At 38.9% G+C, this 15625-nt stretch overlaps 1 protein-coding gene across 2 annotated transcripts; it reads right to left on the bottom strand.

The window, feature by feature from the left end:
- Positions 1 to 5945: 5945 nt before the first annotated feature.
- si:dkeyp-97a10.2 (uncharacterized) lies at positions 5946 to 15215 on the bottom strand. 2 transcript variants are annotated; one of them, XM_026924919.3, is made up of 6 exons: positions 15022 to 15215; positions 13365 to 13417; positions 11493 to 11837; positions 8358 to 8594; positions 7453 to 7549; positions 5946 to 6563 (listed from the first exon to the last, which is right to left on the bottom strand). In XM_026924919.3, the coding sequence occupies exons 1-6, from the start codon at positions 15105 to 15107 to the stop codon at positions 6503 to 6505; spliced, it is 879 nt and encodes a 292-aa protein (XP_026780720.3). In that variant the 5' UTR covers positions 15108 to 15215; the 3' UTR covers positions 5946 to 6502. The 2 variants fall into 2 exon arrangements, with proteins under 2 accessions (XP_026780720.3, XP_026780721.1); XM_026924920.3 differs by having other exon boundaries at positions 5949 to 6563; positions 13365 to 13421; positions 15022 to 15214.
- Between the last annotated feature and the right edge of the window lie 410 nt (positions 15216 to 15625).

Below are 15625 nucleotides of genomic sequence, written 5' to 3'. Positions count from 1 at the left end.
GAATAGAAGGGGAGCTGCTCCATCCCAAACCCCTCCAAATGCTGCTTATTTTCTGTTTAGGGGACAGAGAACCACACTGACAATACAATAAACAAAGCTGACGTGTTTCAAATCCAGAGCTGCTAAACTCCAGCCATAGAAGTTCCCCTGCGTTTGGGGTGGGAAGTTGGTAGTCGCGTGCTCAAGTTGAGTCGTCTTTTGTGCCAGAGCCATTTAAGGAGAGAGCAGGAAGTAAAACGAGTCCCATTCCTCTCGGATGACATGAGCCTCAGCCTTAACTGTTGTCGGAGTTTTTGATTTCTGTTTATTAAATGCCTTAGTTTGTATAGAGAAGTATGCTAACTTGCAGTTGCGTCTTATAAACCACTAACTGTGCAAATCCCCACGTGTGAAAATGTACTACTCGTCCAGCGTACGGCTCCTCCAGTCCAGCACGATTAAGACAGTCACACTCTGACGGCCACAGCTCGTACCACCGTCTCGTCATCAGTCGCAGGTCTCGTCTTCGGCCATTAGTTAATTTAATGAAGGGGGACAGAAACATGCAGCTCCAGTGGAGTTCATGCATGAAGAGTAACGCACATGCACAACTGTTCCTGAACTTGTGGATTGTTTACAAACAGTTGTTTACTGAAAACGTCAAGCTCCAGCATTCCAAATGACGACTGTAGATGCTGTATAGTGTCTCAATTTAGCAGATCAAAAAAAAAAAAAAAAAAAAAAGTTCCTTTAAATTTCTCTAAATGCATTATTTAGAGATGATCTTTCTTGTCCATCCACGGCACAGGACGCTGAACTCCACGACATCTTCAAACAGTAAAGTTTATCCCTAGAGGAACCAAAGTATGCACTCTTTCAGCTAAGTGTCCTTCAGGACTGTCCTTCCGCTCGGGGGTCTCAAGGACGTTCTTCATGAATGTTTCATGTCCAGGAGCTCCATGACTCTGTCTCCCTCTCTTTCTCTCTCTGTGTCGCTACACCAAGGGGTCTTTTATTTTACCTTTAAAAGTATTTCTTATGTATGTTTTGTAACTCTTTCTCTGATGGCCTTTTAGTGTTGCTTTGCCTTAGACTGAAGTGTATCTTTCACTACTAATTGCAATAAAAAAGCTTTGCTTTTAAGACGTGTACGTGTTTTGTGTACATTTACATATTTGGTTGCAAGTGACCCAGCAGTGGCTGAGGCATCACTGGAAATTGACTACAGAGGGAATTATTTATTGAGAGCAAATAAATTTCAATATCAAGCAAACAACCAGTTTAAATTTCAAAGTGCTCACTTGGCTGAGAAGAACTGGACGAGAGCGAGCAGTCTGTTTTGGAAAAATCTCCTGTGTTGCCTTCTATTGTCCCCCAGCATGAACAGAAGCCCTAAGGGTCCAGGTGATGCAGCCAGAAGCTTGTGATGAGGCTCTTGTTTACACTGTGTTGTGTGTGTGTTGTGTGTCCTGTGATGAACGCTAAGCCTTTCTCAGTCCTTATCAGGCTCCAGGCAGGTGTACGTGGCTCTGTCAGCTCTGTTCTGCCATCGCAGAGCCTTGAAGCTTCTGCTCACTCCCTCTACATCCATGCTGAACGAGGTCTATCCGACAAAGCATTAAATGTGCCACTTGTCATATGATATGATATTATAATATATTCAAACAATTTTGTGCACAATTTTGTACAAAGCTGACATTCCCAGATATTAAGCTTGGTAAATTAGCTCGAATGGGTTTTCCTGTTCCTCTGTAGATCGTGCTTTTTTCTGGTAATGCCAGAAACACAACCAGCTCTCTTCCTCATGCATTTCTACCAACATGTGATGTTGAATTATTGATTCTGATTGGTCACAAAAAGTTGATTCATTTTCTGGAGCGGCAGCTTTGAAAGTAGTTCCAGCTGCAAGCTTATATTAATGCACTCATTCATATAAATTATCATTTCTATTGTAACAGCTTACACAGGGACTTGTATGGCAGATGCTCCACATACTGTAAACACATGAATAGGGAGTAATTATTGATATGGTGATGTTTTCTGTGTTTTTTAAATATTTGATTTGTAACAGTCAGTTAAAATTTTCCTCTATGAGAAAGTCTTATAAAAATAACTGGAGTTTCTCTGTAACATTATGAGCTGCAGTTGTTTTGTCCACCCCCCAGCAAGGGAATGACTATTTATAGCTGCTCTAACAGGAACTAACTTGTTTCTCAGATGTTCTACAACATTAAATGTAACTTATAACCATGTAAATGTACTAAACTATAGACATACTAAAAAGTGACTTGTTCTTTAATAAATAAAAACTTTGTAGTCATCGTCAGATTGTCGTGGTATAAGAGGAATAAAACACTTGTTTAGTTTTATTCTTTACTTACTGCATGTTAGAATGCTCCCAGACAATTTCAGCAGATTGGAACCAGATATTCTGGCACTATATAATTTACACTTTAACTATGTTGTGAAAATGTGTAAGAGAATATCACTAACTACTGTGGGAACCGATTGCTATTTTGCTAGCAATTTATTATTGAATTACAACCATTGTAACTATTAAGAACATGTAGCCTGCTTCATATCTCAATTTACTTGAGTACTCAGCATCTCAACATACTTGAGTTTTATGCAGCTTTAACGCACCTCTCACACAGCCAGTGTGGATTAAAATGCTGATTTGTGTATATTTTGGTGTGATATTAGAAAATATCATAGGCAGGTGCTAGCAAAAATAACTCTGATTAAAGGGTAATAGTACTAGTAATAGTATTTTAAGCCCAAAACTGAACAAAAATTGTGGAATTTGTACAATTTCAGCAGAATCTTTTAACAAATCGCTACAAAGCCACAACCACTAATGCATACAACCTACACATTTGCTCTCTGTTTATTAAAATCAGTCTTTTGGCCACAGGTCACCCAAGCAAGGATTCAGCTGTGATTCTGAGGAAGCAGCCGTGTGTGGACTGATGAACCACTCTGTTTGGAGAAAGAGCATCTTAAACAAGGTTGTAGCCCACTCTCTGGCTTACTGCTCTCATTATGGAAATCAGAAATCTAATTAGATCATCATTAACAAACTCCTCACTGACCCTGAGTGTAAGTAAACCAGCATGTAAACTGCTATTTAATTAAAGAAATCCATTTTGGCTGATTATTCTGCGGCTTAAATTGATTTCTGGTGCGTGAACTGAATTCTGACTGGCTTAAAAGGCTAAGAGTTAACTATTTTGGGTTTTAACATTTTACCTTTTGATTATAAGCCACAGATCACCATTTTTAATAGATAAGTTTTCTTCATAAGCGATAGGCCGAAAAAAAAAAAAAAATGCAAGACCCAGCATAAATATGTGAAGATTGAGGTAGGGCTGGTGAAGGCGAATAGATGATAAGCCAAACCAGTCGAGACACTTGGATGATCAAACAACATGAAAATAATTTATTTCCATATCTGAAAATGATAGAGGGCTGTTGAAGGTTTGTGGAGCTTTTCACTCCGAATCTCCGCTCTCAGTGCTGGAATCCACACTCCTCCATTAATATTCTAAATATGCTCTCTAGCCGTGGGCGGCGGGCGGGCGGAGGCTTCTAAAACATTCCTGTTGAGTGCAAATGTTTACACCTCCTGGTTTTTGGTGAAGGAAAATATGGATCTATTTGACAGTTTAACATAAACCAATTTTTTTTTGTGTGTTCATATCCTACAAAAAGACACCAGTACAAAACATGATATTCACAAAATCATTTTTCATATTCAAAATCAATTTTTTTTTTCAAACTGTTTTCCATGACCCTTAGATATATCAGGAAAATAAAATTTATAAATGTCTGCCATTCTCTTGACATATCTAAGGGTCATGAATAAAATTCAAATGTTTAATGTCTTTCATTTAAAGAAACTAAATTTGCTATAATCTTCCTTATTTGTACTAAGGGTATGCATTTTAAAAATAAAAATGCCAGGTATATGATCGTACCTTATACACCATGATTAATATTGCATTTTTCCTTAATCAGACAGAATGTAGATAAGTGTATACTGTCTTATACTTCACTATGACTTATAATTTAGAACAATGGTTCTCAAACTTTTTGACTTTAACTGTAAATAAATAAATTCCTCTCAGTATAATGACATTTGTAGGAGAGATAGCACTATCTATTCTTGAATTTTCCACTGATAGAGTTGACTTTGGTGCTTGGGCTCTTAAATACAATAGCTCTGATAGTAAGTCTTGTGATTTCCACCACTGTAACAAAACTTTTTTAAGAAAATCACGGACCCTCTGGCTAAGCTTCGCAGACCCCTGGAGGTCCCTGGACTCCATATTGAGAACCACTGTTAAAAAACACTGTATATACAACACACCCCAACCTGTTCACCTTAAACCCTGCAGGATTTCTTGTTCTGGTTGGCCTGAAAATATTAACCAGATGTTTCATATGTCAAAGTGAAACTAAAGCTGGTTATCTTTCACAGATCAGAAAGTGGGTCAAAGATGAATTCATGGACACAAATGTTTGTTTTCTGTCTGCCAACTGAGGCTGAATTCAAGTGAGACGACTTCATCCACTTGGCACATGTACTTGTGTCTTGTTATAAACTCATGCAAGATATAATTGGAGATGCAGTTTACACTGTACTGGGGCCTTTGCTGTTATCTGCATCACTGTGATACAAAAAACTTTGTGAAATCTGATAATCTATTACCACTGTTCATTGAAGAAAGTGTTAGTGGAAGGTTCAAGAAAAAGCTCTATGACACTATGAACAGCCAAAATACACTTAGCACTCTAGGAACACTTAGGAACACTATACTAATACTGGGTAGGGCCTCTCTTTGCTCTCAAAACAGCCTCAGCTCTTCGTGGCATAGTTTCCACAAGATGTTGGACAGATTCCTTTGATGCAGATTTTTTCAGGTGCACTTTCATGCTATGACTCTCCTGTTCAACCTCATCCCAAGGGTGTTCTGTTGGATTCAGATCTGGTGACCGGGAAGGCCACTGAAGAACATTGACCTCATTGTCATGTTCATGAAGCCAGTTTGAGATGACTTGCCTTGTGACATGGTGCATTATCATGCTGGAAGTAGCCATTAGAAGATGGGTAAATTGTGGCCATGAAGGGATGCACATGGTCAACAACAATACTCAAAAAGGCTGTGGAATTCAAGTGATTCAAGTGTGCCAAGAAAACATCCCCCACACCATTACACCACCTCCACCAGCCTGAACTGTTGACACAAGGCAGGTTGGGTCCATGGACTCATGCTGTTGGCACCAAATTCTGACCCTAGCATCTGTGTGCCTCAGGAGAAATCAGATTCATCAGACCAGGCTACATGTTTCCAGTCTTCAGCTGACCAGTTTTGGTGTGACCAATGCAGCCTCAGCTTTCTGTTCTTGGCTGACAGAAGTGGAACCTGACGTGGTCTGCTGTTGTAGCCCATCTGCCTCAAGGTTCGACATGTGCATTCTGAGATGCTTTTCTGCTCACCACAATTGTACAGAGTGGTTATCTGAGTTACTGTAGCCTTTCTGTCAGCTCAAACCAGTCTGGCCATTCTCTGTTGACCTCTCTCATCAACAAGGCGTTTCATCTGCAGAACTGCCATGGTTTTCTTTATTGCACCATTCGGAGTAAACTCTAACGACTGTTGTGTGTGAAAAACCCAGGAGATCAGCAGTTATAGAAATACTCCAACTAGCCTATCTGGCAACAACAACCATGCCATGGTCAAAATCATATAATACGGTCAAAATATTATATAAACAAACTAGTATATATCATCTACATTTTTCAATTAAAAATTCATAATTTCCTTTAAAAAAATCAGTTTTGAGGGACTCTGTGGAATTTATTTTGTATTTAAAGGGTTCCCTGGCTGCAAAATATTTGAGAACCATTGTTTTAAGGGACACATTGCATGTGTAACTTTAATACAAGTATGGTATAAACTTGAACTGCATCACTGCAACATCCTGTTTTTCTAAAAACCTTTATGCACTACTCTAACCCATCATCTATCTATCTCTCTATCTATATTCATTCTTAGACACGTTACACAACATGTACTTTGAAATACCTTAAAATTATCTTTTTATTGTACAGTAATGTGTATGTATACAGTTTATACATTTATTTATTTATTATTTATTTATATTTTGGAATCGTATTTATTTATTTATTTTGAAGTATTTAAAATGAAATGCAAACAGGTCTGGAAAACAAACAGTATAACCCACAGGAAATAAAGTAAGCTGTACATGTTCCTTTTTTCAAAGCTTCAAACAGTTGCTCAACCGTCAGCTTTCTTTTCTTCGTCAAGGTCCTTTAAAAAGAGAACTTCACTTCACTTCACTTGTTCAACTGTGACTAAAAGCCAGTGAAACCCCTGTAGAATGTTTGAAATGTTTCTTAATGGTTGGAGTGCTTGGAAAAGAGGCGACTGATCCCTCAGAGTCTAAGTTCATGTCTCTTCCATTTTGGTTCAGTCGGACACGAAGACTCAAGTGGAGGTTAAATGTCTTCGTCTGGTTCTCGGAGTCTCTCTCCTCTGCTGCTGTAACTAATGCGTTTCCTGGAAACAACAAAAACAACATTTGTCCCTCATCAGTCCTTTATGTATATATTTCTATCCTCTGAACATGCATTTAATACATTTGTATACCACAGTGGTATTAAATTCTCAAATCTGATTGGTCAAATCCCAGGTTTATCTGAGTGCATTTGGTCTAATACATTATCGTTTCTATAGTAACAGCTAATTGACAGGGACTTGTATGGCGGACAGGCTGCATAATCTAGGACAAATAATCCACGGATTTAAAAATGTTATTGAATAAAGAAAAACATATACTCATTGATATGGTGAAGTCTTCTGTAAGATGATGTTTGTTTAAAATTTATGGAAGGAGTCTCCAGTGTCAGTGCTTTGTAACAGTTGGTATATTTTCTGGACTTTTACACTTTCTGGTTTCTCAGTAACATGACAAGCTGCGTCTTATTCACGTCAAGAGAGACAAACGCTGGCGTTCAACAACATTTAATGTAACTAAATGGACAAAAAGCATGATCTCTCATTCATTAATAAATTAATTGTAATCATTAGCAAATTAGCTGTGGTATAAGAGGGACAGCATGTTTCGGAACATGCTGTTATAGGAAAATAATCAACTTTAGGGTGGTAATAATAACTCTGCTTCATGTCGGGCCACATCACACCACCCTGTCGTTGATTATTTTCCTATAACCGCAAGCCTCTACTCCTTACTTGTCTCACAATAAGCTTTAATTTAAGACGTTCTCACATTAATATTTTATATTACTAGGAAAATCATTCTTCACTGAAACTCTTTTCATGTGCCATATGAATAGATGCAAACATGATGTAAATACTAAGTGAATGTGTATTATATTTTTAGTGTTGTATCTTGTCACGTGTGTGTGTTTTTTTTGTGTTCATGTACCTCCAGAGCAGGAAGGCCAAACCTCCAGCCAAGAGTAGCAAGAACATGAGACAAACAACAGCTACAGCAGTACCTCTGCTCTCTCTCTCACAGGGCACTGGAACACACACACACACCACATCATGCAGTGTCACAGGGTAACACGTGGAGGAAAGCGCTATCTTCGGCATACATGAGCACACAGACACCCATGATTGGCTAGTTTCACTGTGTTTGACAGGGAAGAGAGTGCATGCCCCTCCCACACAGAGAACAGACAGTTTTGCTCTCTTGGCTTCCTGCCACAGAGGGCTGTAGCATCATCGTAGAATCATCATGAGTTCAAATCCCAGCGATGAAAGTCATCCATAGCTGAGAGTCAAGAGAGCAAAATTGGCCGTGCTCTCTAGGGCGAGTACTTTTCTGTTTATACCACTTAGGAGCCCCCTATTATTTAAGTTTAAATAATAATAATAACTTCAATTATAGAGCACGTTTCATACAGTGTTGTACAATCAAGTAATAAAAATTGCTGAGTATCCTAATAGAATGCACAATATAAAGTGAAAATATACAAAATGCAAAAATGAGTCTAAAGCAATAAAATGTACACAAATGTAGAATAAAATAATTCTAAGAATATTAACTAAAACTAATGAAACTATTAATATCAAAACAGAGGAAGTACTTTCAATTAAATGCCAAATTAAAAAGATATATTTTCAAATGCCTATTTAACAGAGTGTACTGAGCTTGACTGCTCAAAAAAAAAAAAAAATTCCAAATTACTTTAGGAAAAAAACAGATGTTCTCTCCTAAAAACCTAGTGCACTCTATGTCCCTAGCAATTTAGTATATATATTTATGGTTTTCATGCATGTTCTCCTGCATTGCTCTCTCACACACACACACACACTCATGCGTACCTGCGGTGTAGGTGGCCGAGCTGTGGCCCAGCTTGTTGCTCACCATGCAGGTGAAGTGGCCACACAGCGCTGTGTTCAGGTACAGAGAGGTGCCATCGGCTGACACACGGCCCACTGCCTCCGTCACTGCGGCTTTCTCATGGAGCCAACGGAAGACAGGCTCCGTCCCCCAGGCCTCCATGCAGTGCAGGCTGGAGTGCGACACGTTCACCATCACTGACACGTGGTGCACGGCCTCTGGTACACACACACAGGATAAATCAACTGACAACGGGTCCGAGAACATATTTACATCTATAGGTGTCACCTAACTACAACTACAAAGCTAGCTAATCAAAGGCATCTAAAATAAAAGGTTTACATTAAGTGTAATTATGGATGGATAAAATGTTAGACATGTTGTTCTTTAATAAATATTAGCATTGACAAATTGCTACTCTGCAGAGAAGTACCTACTGTACCCTGAAGCAGAAACTGAGAAGGTTCATGAAGGTTCATAAAATCAGAAGGAACTGAAATCAGATCCGGTTCTTCATGTGGAAACATGAGGAAAAAAAACATGTGTAATTGTTGATAAGTTCTTTGAGGAGATTTGAGTTTTGGAAGGAGTCTCCAGTGTCAGCGCTTTGTATCAGTCAGTGGTAAAGATGTAACTTTAAGTTTTCCAACATGCGAAAGTCTTAACGACAGAGGAGTTTAGACTTTGAGATTTCTTGGTATCATGATAAGCTGTGTTTTTTTCATGAGAGAGTAAAAAAGAGAGGTGAAGGAACGACGGTGACAACAAGAAATACATTGTCATGCGGACATTTCACAACATTAAATGTAGCTATAAATAGATAAAAAGTATGACGTGTTGTTCTTTAATAAAATAATGTTTGTTACCGTAGACAAATTGCTGTGGTATAAGAGGAATAAATACTTCGAGATGTGCTGTTAACATGGAAAATAATCAACGGTGGAGTGGTAACAGTAACTCCGCTGGTCTGCAGAAAAGCACATACCCTGAAGCTAAAAAGGTTCAGAAAGGAACTCATATCCTTCCTGTAAAAAGTCCCTGAAAACAATTCCTGTCTTGGAAATGCCTTATGATGATTTTCACTCATTGAAATCATTACATGTCTAGAATTAGGAAGATGTTGCGTCTTTGCTTGTGTTGTAACCTTGAAGAGGTTTCTTCATACGTCTGAGGCACTTCACCAGTTCCTCATCAGTAGAACTGCAGAAGTTCTCACATGAACGGAGAAACAAAGTCTTGACTAACTACAACTAGACAAGTCACTTTATGTCTGTTTTTAATCCTACGTCTGTGTGTTATGTCAGAGAATTTAATGAGGATGTCCTTTTTAGGTCATTCCTGAAAAGTTAGCAGTATTTATCAATTGAGTAACATCGCATTTACCTGGGACTACACTTTGCTGAGCAAAACGACAAATGAGACATCTTGTATCTGTATTGTATCCTGATAAAATTTTAATCATACACTTTAAAATTTGTTGTTTCTGGTTAGTTAGAGTGAAATCCCATTATAACCCGGCCTGGTTGTTTCTATAGCAACAGCTCATACGCAGGGGCTTGTAAGGTGGATGCTCCAAATAATCTAAGACTAATAAGAAACAGATTTAAGAAGGTGTTTAACAAAGACATTCTTATAATCAGTGATGTGGTGAAGTTATTTGTGAGATTTATTTAACATTATGGAAGAAGTCTCAGCTGTTAGTGCTCTCAGTCTCAGGTATGCGTTCTGTTTTCTCAGCAAAATTACAGGTTGCACTGTATGTGTGTGTGTGTGTGTGTGTGAGAGAGAGAGAGGGAGAGAGAAGCTGGTGAGGGAATGACTGTGTATTGCAGCTATAACGTAGGTGAAAACAGGAACGTACTCGTCTCTCGGACAGTCCACAACATTAAATCTAACTATAAACCGTTAAAATGTATGACATATCATTCATTAATAAGTTAAACATTGTAATTGTTGGCCAACTGCTATGGTATAAGAGGAATAACACAATCCAGACTGTGCTGTTGTACAAAAATAAAGCACTTCGGGGGAGTAGCGGCACTCCACTTGCATGTCATGACGCATCACACCACCCCTGTGTGGAATATTTTTGTACAACAGCAAAGTCTGTCGTGTGTTATTCCTTACTTACGTTATCATACATAATTTACAAATCAATTAACAACTGACAGCAAACGTTCACACGAATGAGCTTCAGGATTGGATCTTTAGTAGAGCTACTATGACGCTCCACCAGTCAACTTGGCATGAGAACAAAGTGAGGACATGGACGTACAATTAGAACGTGCTGGGCATCTTCCAATAATAGTATTTACAATTTGATTATAACAGGGACAAACAAATCATGGGTTGCTACTGTTATGTCCTGTTATTGTCCTCAAACTTCCTGTAAGGTAACTTGTTTATAATTTGTAGTCACGTCCTTTGGTATCAGTTTCCTACCACTTATAAACTGCGTCTGGGTTGTGTACACTGATTACGCTTGTCGTCCAGGATTACTGTATGGTGGGTATTTAAGGTTAAATTCTCAAATCTGGTCAGAAGTTGCTGATTAATTTTCTATAACATCACAGGTTTATATTAATGCACTTGTTCTAATACATTATTTTGTTTCTGTAGTAACATCTTACACAGGGACTTGTATGGTGGACATGCCACATAAACCGATTTAAAACTGTGTATTTGCTGATATGGTGAAATTTTCTGTGAGGTGGTGTTGGTGAGGGGACAACAGTTTATAGTCACTATAACACAAGTGATAAGAGGCAATAGTTTCGCAGACATTCCACAACATTAAATGTAACTATAAACAGATAAAAAGTATGACATGATGTTCTTTAATGAACAGTTTTAATCACTGGTAAATTGCTGTGGTTTAAGATAAAGCGCTTCAGAACATCCTGTTATAACAGTACACCCCCAAGTGTTCCTTACTTGGTTGATAAAGACATCGTATATGTGGTGTGGTTTTATTGATTAATTTTAAATCTGTTTTAAATGTATCTCGGGTGCATCAAGTACACTTGAACGTTTATATGGATTATGCTAACCGAAGGATGAAACCAGCTGGTGTAAACAGCTTGACTACCAAATTTGAAAACTGAAAAACTTCATACCGTACTCGTGGACAGTGCAGTGTGCTGAACTTTGACCTCCTTTCTGGTCTCGGACGGTGACCGTGTACACGCCGTTGTCCGTTCTCTGGTAGTTCCGTAACGTCATCACAGACCCGCCCTTGTCTACAGTCACCCGGCCTCCGGAGCTTTTAGCAGGATATTCAGCCACTGTAGTTTTTCCAGAATTTCTTCTTCCCTCAACTTCGTGCTCCCATGTGACCTTGGTGATGTGATCTCCCTGAGGCAACTCGAACTCAGCCTGCAGGACCAAATTCTGCCCGCTCACCACATAGACGGTCTGCTGGCTCGGGAAACGAACCGAAACACAGAGGCAGCTCGGGAGAACTGTTTGGGGGAACAGCAATGGTAAAAGAACACTTAATCATTACAACGTTGATTCACACGTTAAAAGGAAACAGTTGCAAGCATCTCAACCGCAACACTGATACCTTTCCCACATCTTTTATTTTCACTTAATTGAATATTGAAGATGTGTCCTATTTAAGCGGTTCCTGAAAAATCAGTGAACCAGATCTATTGATCGTGTAAAAACACATTAATCCTACAAACAGGACAACAGTGCAGTGGAACGGAAGAATACATTTATCGTACAACTACCAATTAACCTAATATCACAGTTTTCAGAGGAAAACAACAAAACTTATATACATATATATAAAACTTATACTTAACTTATCAAAACTTAATACACACACACACACATATATATATATATATATATATATAGTTGGGTCAAAAGGTCTGTTATGGAAGTGACAACATCTAAGGTTTAGCTGTAATATTTATAACTTTTGACCCCTTGATTTGACCCCCTTTAGCTGAAAAAGCAAACAGACCAAATGTAAATAAAATGAACTCATGCTAATTGCTAATTCACTGATGGGACGTGAATGCTGCATCTGCTTCTAGCAAAGCTTACTTTTGCTTCATGCTATCTTTATGTAGGTGAACTCTGATCAGTGATTTTACAAGCCTCAATCTTGTGAGCCAAAATAAACCAAGAAGGTGGGACCTGTTTGGTCTGTTTGGAGGAGCAGTTTATTTTTTATTAGTTTCACAACACACTTTTGTCTCACTGTGTTCTTACTCTTGCTTGGCTGAAAAAAAACACCCCTCACATATGCTAGGGTTTTTGTGGTAAACTTCTCTTTTGTCTCGGCTTCCTGCTCGGATTTTCATGTTAGCAATGTTTAAAATATAACACTGTGGTGTGCAGTTGGACTATTCTGAGCCTAATATTTGACTAGTTGTGTTTGGAGACTGCATGGCATTTACATGAGCATTTTAAGGAGTCTCGAACTCTTGTCTTAAATGATGAGCATCAAACTATCAACTGTGGAACATTTTGTTTTTAGCCTTTTGGTCTCGGATCTTTGGAACCTGGTCTATTTCTAGGCACAAAGACAAACCTATAACAACTCTATTTCATGAAACCACCTCAACTGGATCACTACACCACATGATCTACTCCATATATTTTGTGTTCTAATGTTGAAATCCTTGCACGGACTTCTCTGACACTATTGTAAATGCAATCGGGTTGCTGTTGCACAGTTTATCCAGAAAACAACACGTTCACTTCTGTTTTTGAGATGCATTATTTATGATTTCTATAGTGAACTGAGAGAATTTTAAACTCTGACTCGGCTGAAAACCATCACTCCATCACTGGCAACCCGACAGACCACGTGACTGATACACATCTCAAGTCATCAAATCGACTCCTCATTTTTGTTCTGTCCAGCACAACCTGATCCAGGTGTTCTTCATCTGCATCAGGTGTATTCTGAGTTCAGGACTGGATTCATGATTCATGGTTTCAGAGACGAAGGAGCATTTTCAAAATCTCACCAAATGCTTGTAACAGGATGCTGGCCCAGAAAAACTGTGATCCAAGGTCCATGCTAGCTGAAAAACAGAAATAATCATTATTTCCATCATCACCCACAGCATCCTTCCTCTGTGTGTGTGTGTGTGTGTGTGTGTGTGTGTGTGTGTGTATCTAGGTGTGCCCTCTTTGCCATGTGCATACTCATCCTGTTGTTATCAGTGTGCCTGATCAAGGCTGTATTGGCCAACTTGCCAATTTTGTCGCTAAATTTAGCAACTTTTTTTTTAACCCCTTTAGTGGCTTTATTAAAAAAAAAAAAGCCTAGCTATGGGTGTGCTGCACTGGATATATAGCTCTCCAGCTCACATCACAACTGCTGGTTGTACAAGTTGAGTGTAAAGTGTGTAAAGCCTGACTGAGTTGCGCTTGCGTTTTTCCCAACAACCAAACACTGATCACCACTGTTCCCAAAAACCAACCACTGATCACCACTGTTCCCAACAACCAACCACTGATCACCATAGTTCCCAACAACTAATCACTGATCATCATAGTTCCCAACAACCAATCACTGATCATCATAGTTCCCAACAACCAATCACTGATCACTATTGTTCCTAACAACCAACCACTGATCACCACTGTTCCCAACAACCAACCACTGATCACCACTGTTCCCAACAACCAACCACTGATCACCATAGTGCCCAACAACCAACCACTGATCACCATAGTTCCCAACAACTAATCACTGATCATCATAGTTCCCAACAACTAATCAGTGATCATCATAGTTCCCAACAACCAATCACTGATCACTATTGTTCCCAACAACCAACCACTGATCACCACTGTTCCCAACAACCAACCACTGATCACCACTGTTCCCAACAACCAACCACTGATCACCATAGTTCCCAACAACCAACCACTGATCACCACTGTTCCCAACAACCAACCACTGATCACCATAGTTCCCAACAACCAACCACTGATCACCATAGTTCCCAACAACCAACCACTGATCACCACTGTTTGTCCCACCTGCACACTTCTTACTTCTTCATTTTAAACTCTCTTCTTGGTGATACAAGCAATATAAGCAAGTCATTCCATTTGTGTCTATTTCACAGCTACTCACGCCCACTGCTTCATTTAGTCTTCTTGGTAAAAACTTTGGGAATATGTGAGTAAGTATTGTATGGTGCCATGACCAAAGACTTATTTCTTTAAGAAATAAGTAATATCTATTATTTTCTATTCTGACAAAAGCCCTGTTCTATTCTACTATATTCTAAGTGTCTTAAAGAAAATTTCCTTCTTCATGGACCACGTTTTGATATACAAATGATCACGAAAATGCAGATTAATCTATGACGTCATCCTGAGACTTGTCGCCCCTCTCTGAGAATGCACAACCTATCTTCCCCTGAACACACCTGGCAACACTGTGCCACTCTTCACTTCTCACACACACTTCAACTCTCAGGCTTTCTTTCTACACACTGTATTGCATTTGTTTTTTGTTCAGCTGGTGAAAATATACAGCACTCGTGTTGCACAGCTCTGTATTTGCCTCCTTTCTGTCTACCTGCAAGTCAAATCTGTTAAATATTAATATGATCTGATGTGTACAGTAAAGGAGCACAGAAAGCATCACTTTAATAGAAATCATACCTGTCTGGAGTGGCCAAGGAGGTCCAAACGACTCGCAAAAATTCTTCTTTGGAAAAAACCAAAACAAAAAACCAAAACCAGTGCATTAAATTTAGCAGGAAGGTTCAAAAGCGTAACATTTCCATAATCAGCCGGACTGCTGAGGCACATTCCGCCTGAGAGCAACACAATCACAGGCGCGGTGGAAAGAAACCTGAGAGCCGCTAAGCCACGCCCACAAGCCGCGGTTGCCAGATCCACTAACCACACACTTATTTTTATTTTAATTTTTAATCACACTCATATGAAAACTAAGGACCAACAATATGTCGTGCCATTTATGTATTAATATTTTAATATTAGCCTAATGTATTATTAATACAGTGTTATTATCTCAGCACTTCCGTAGTAAACAGTACCGTGTCAGGGTCGCCATGGTAACCTTCCAACCTTCGCATACAACCCTACTAAATAGTATGTGAAGTATTTTACACTGCGAAACAACTTTACACCTGCAATTTCTTAGTCAAGGAGTGATGAGTAAATAACACACTTTTCTCATGGGCTTCCAGAGATCTTGAATGTGCTTGTATTTTTGTTTGTGTGTTTGTTTGTGTGTTTGTTT

The sequence above is a fragment of the Pangasianodon hypophthalmus genome, chromosome 22 (assembly GCF_027358585.1).
Source record: "Pangasianodon hypophthalmus isolate fPanHyp1 chromosome 22, fPanHyp1.pri, whole genome shotgun sequence".
Classification (NCBI taxonomy): Eukaryota; Metazoa; Chordata; class Actinopteri; order Siluriformes; family Pangasiidae; genus Pangasianodon; species Pangasianodon hypophthalmus.
The sequence above is the reverse complement of the archived record's forward strand: the minus strand, read 5'-3'. Positions and strand labels throughout refer to the sequence as shown.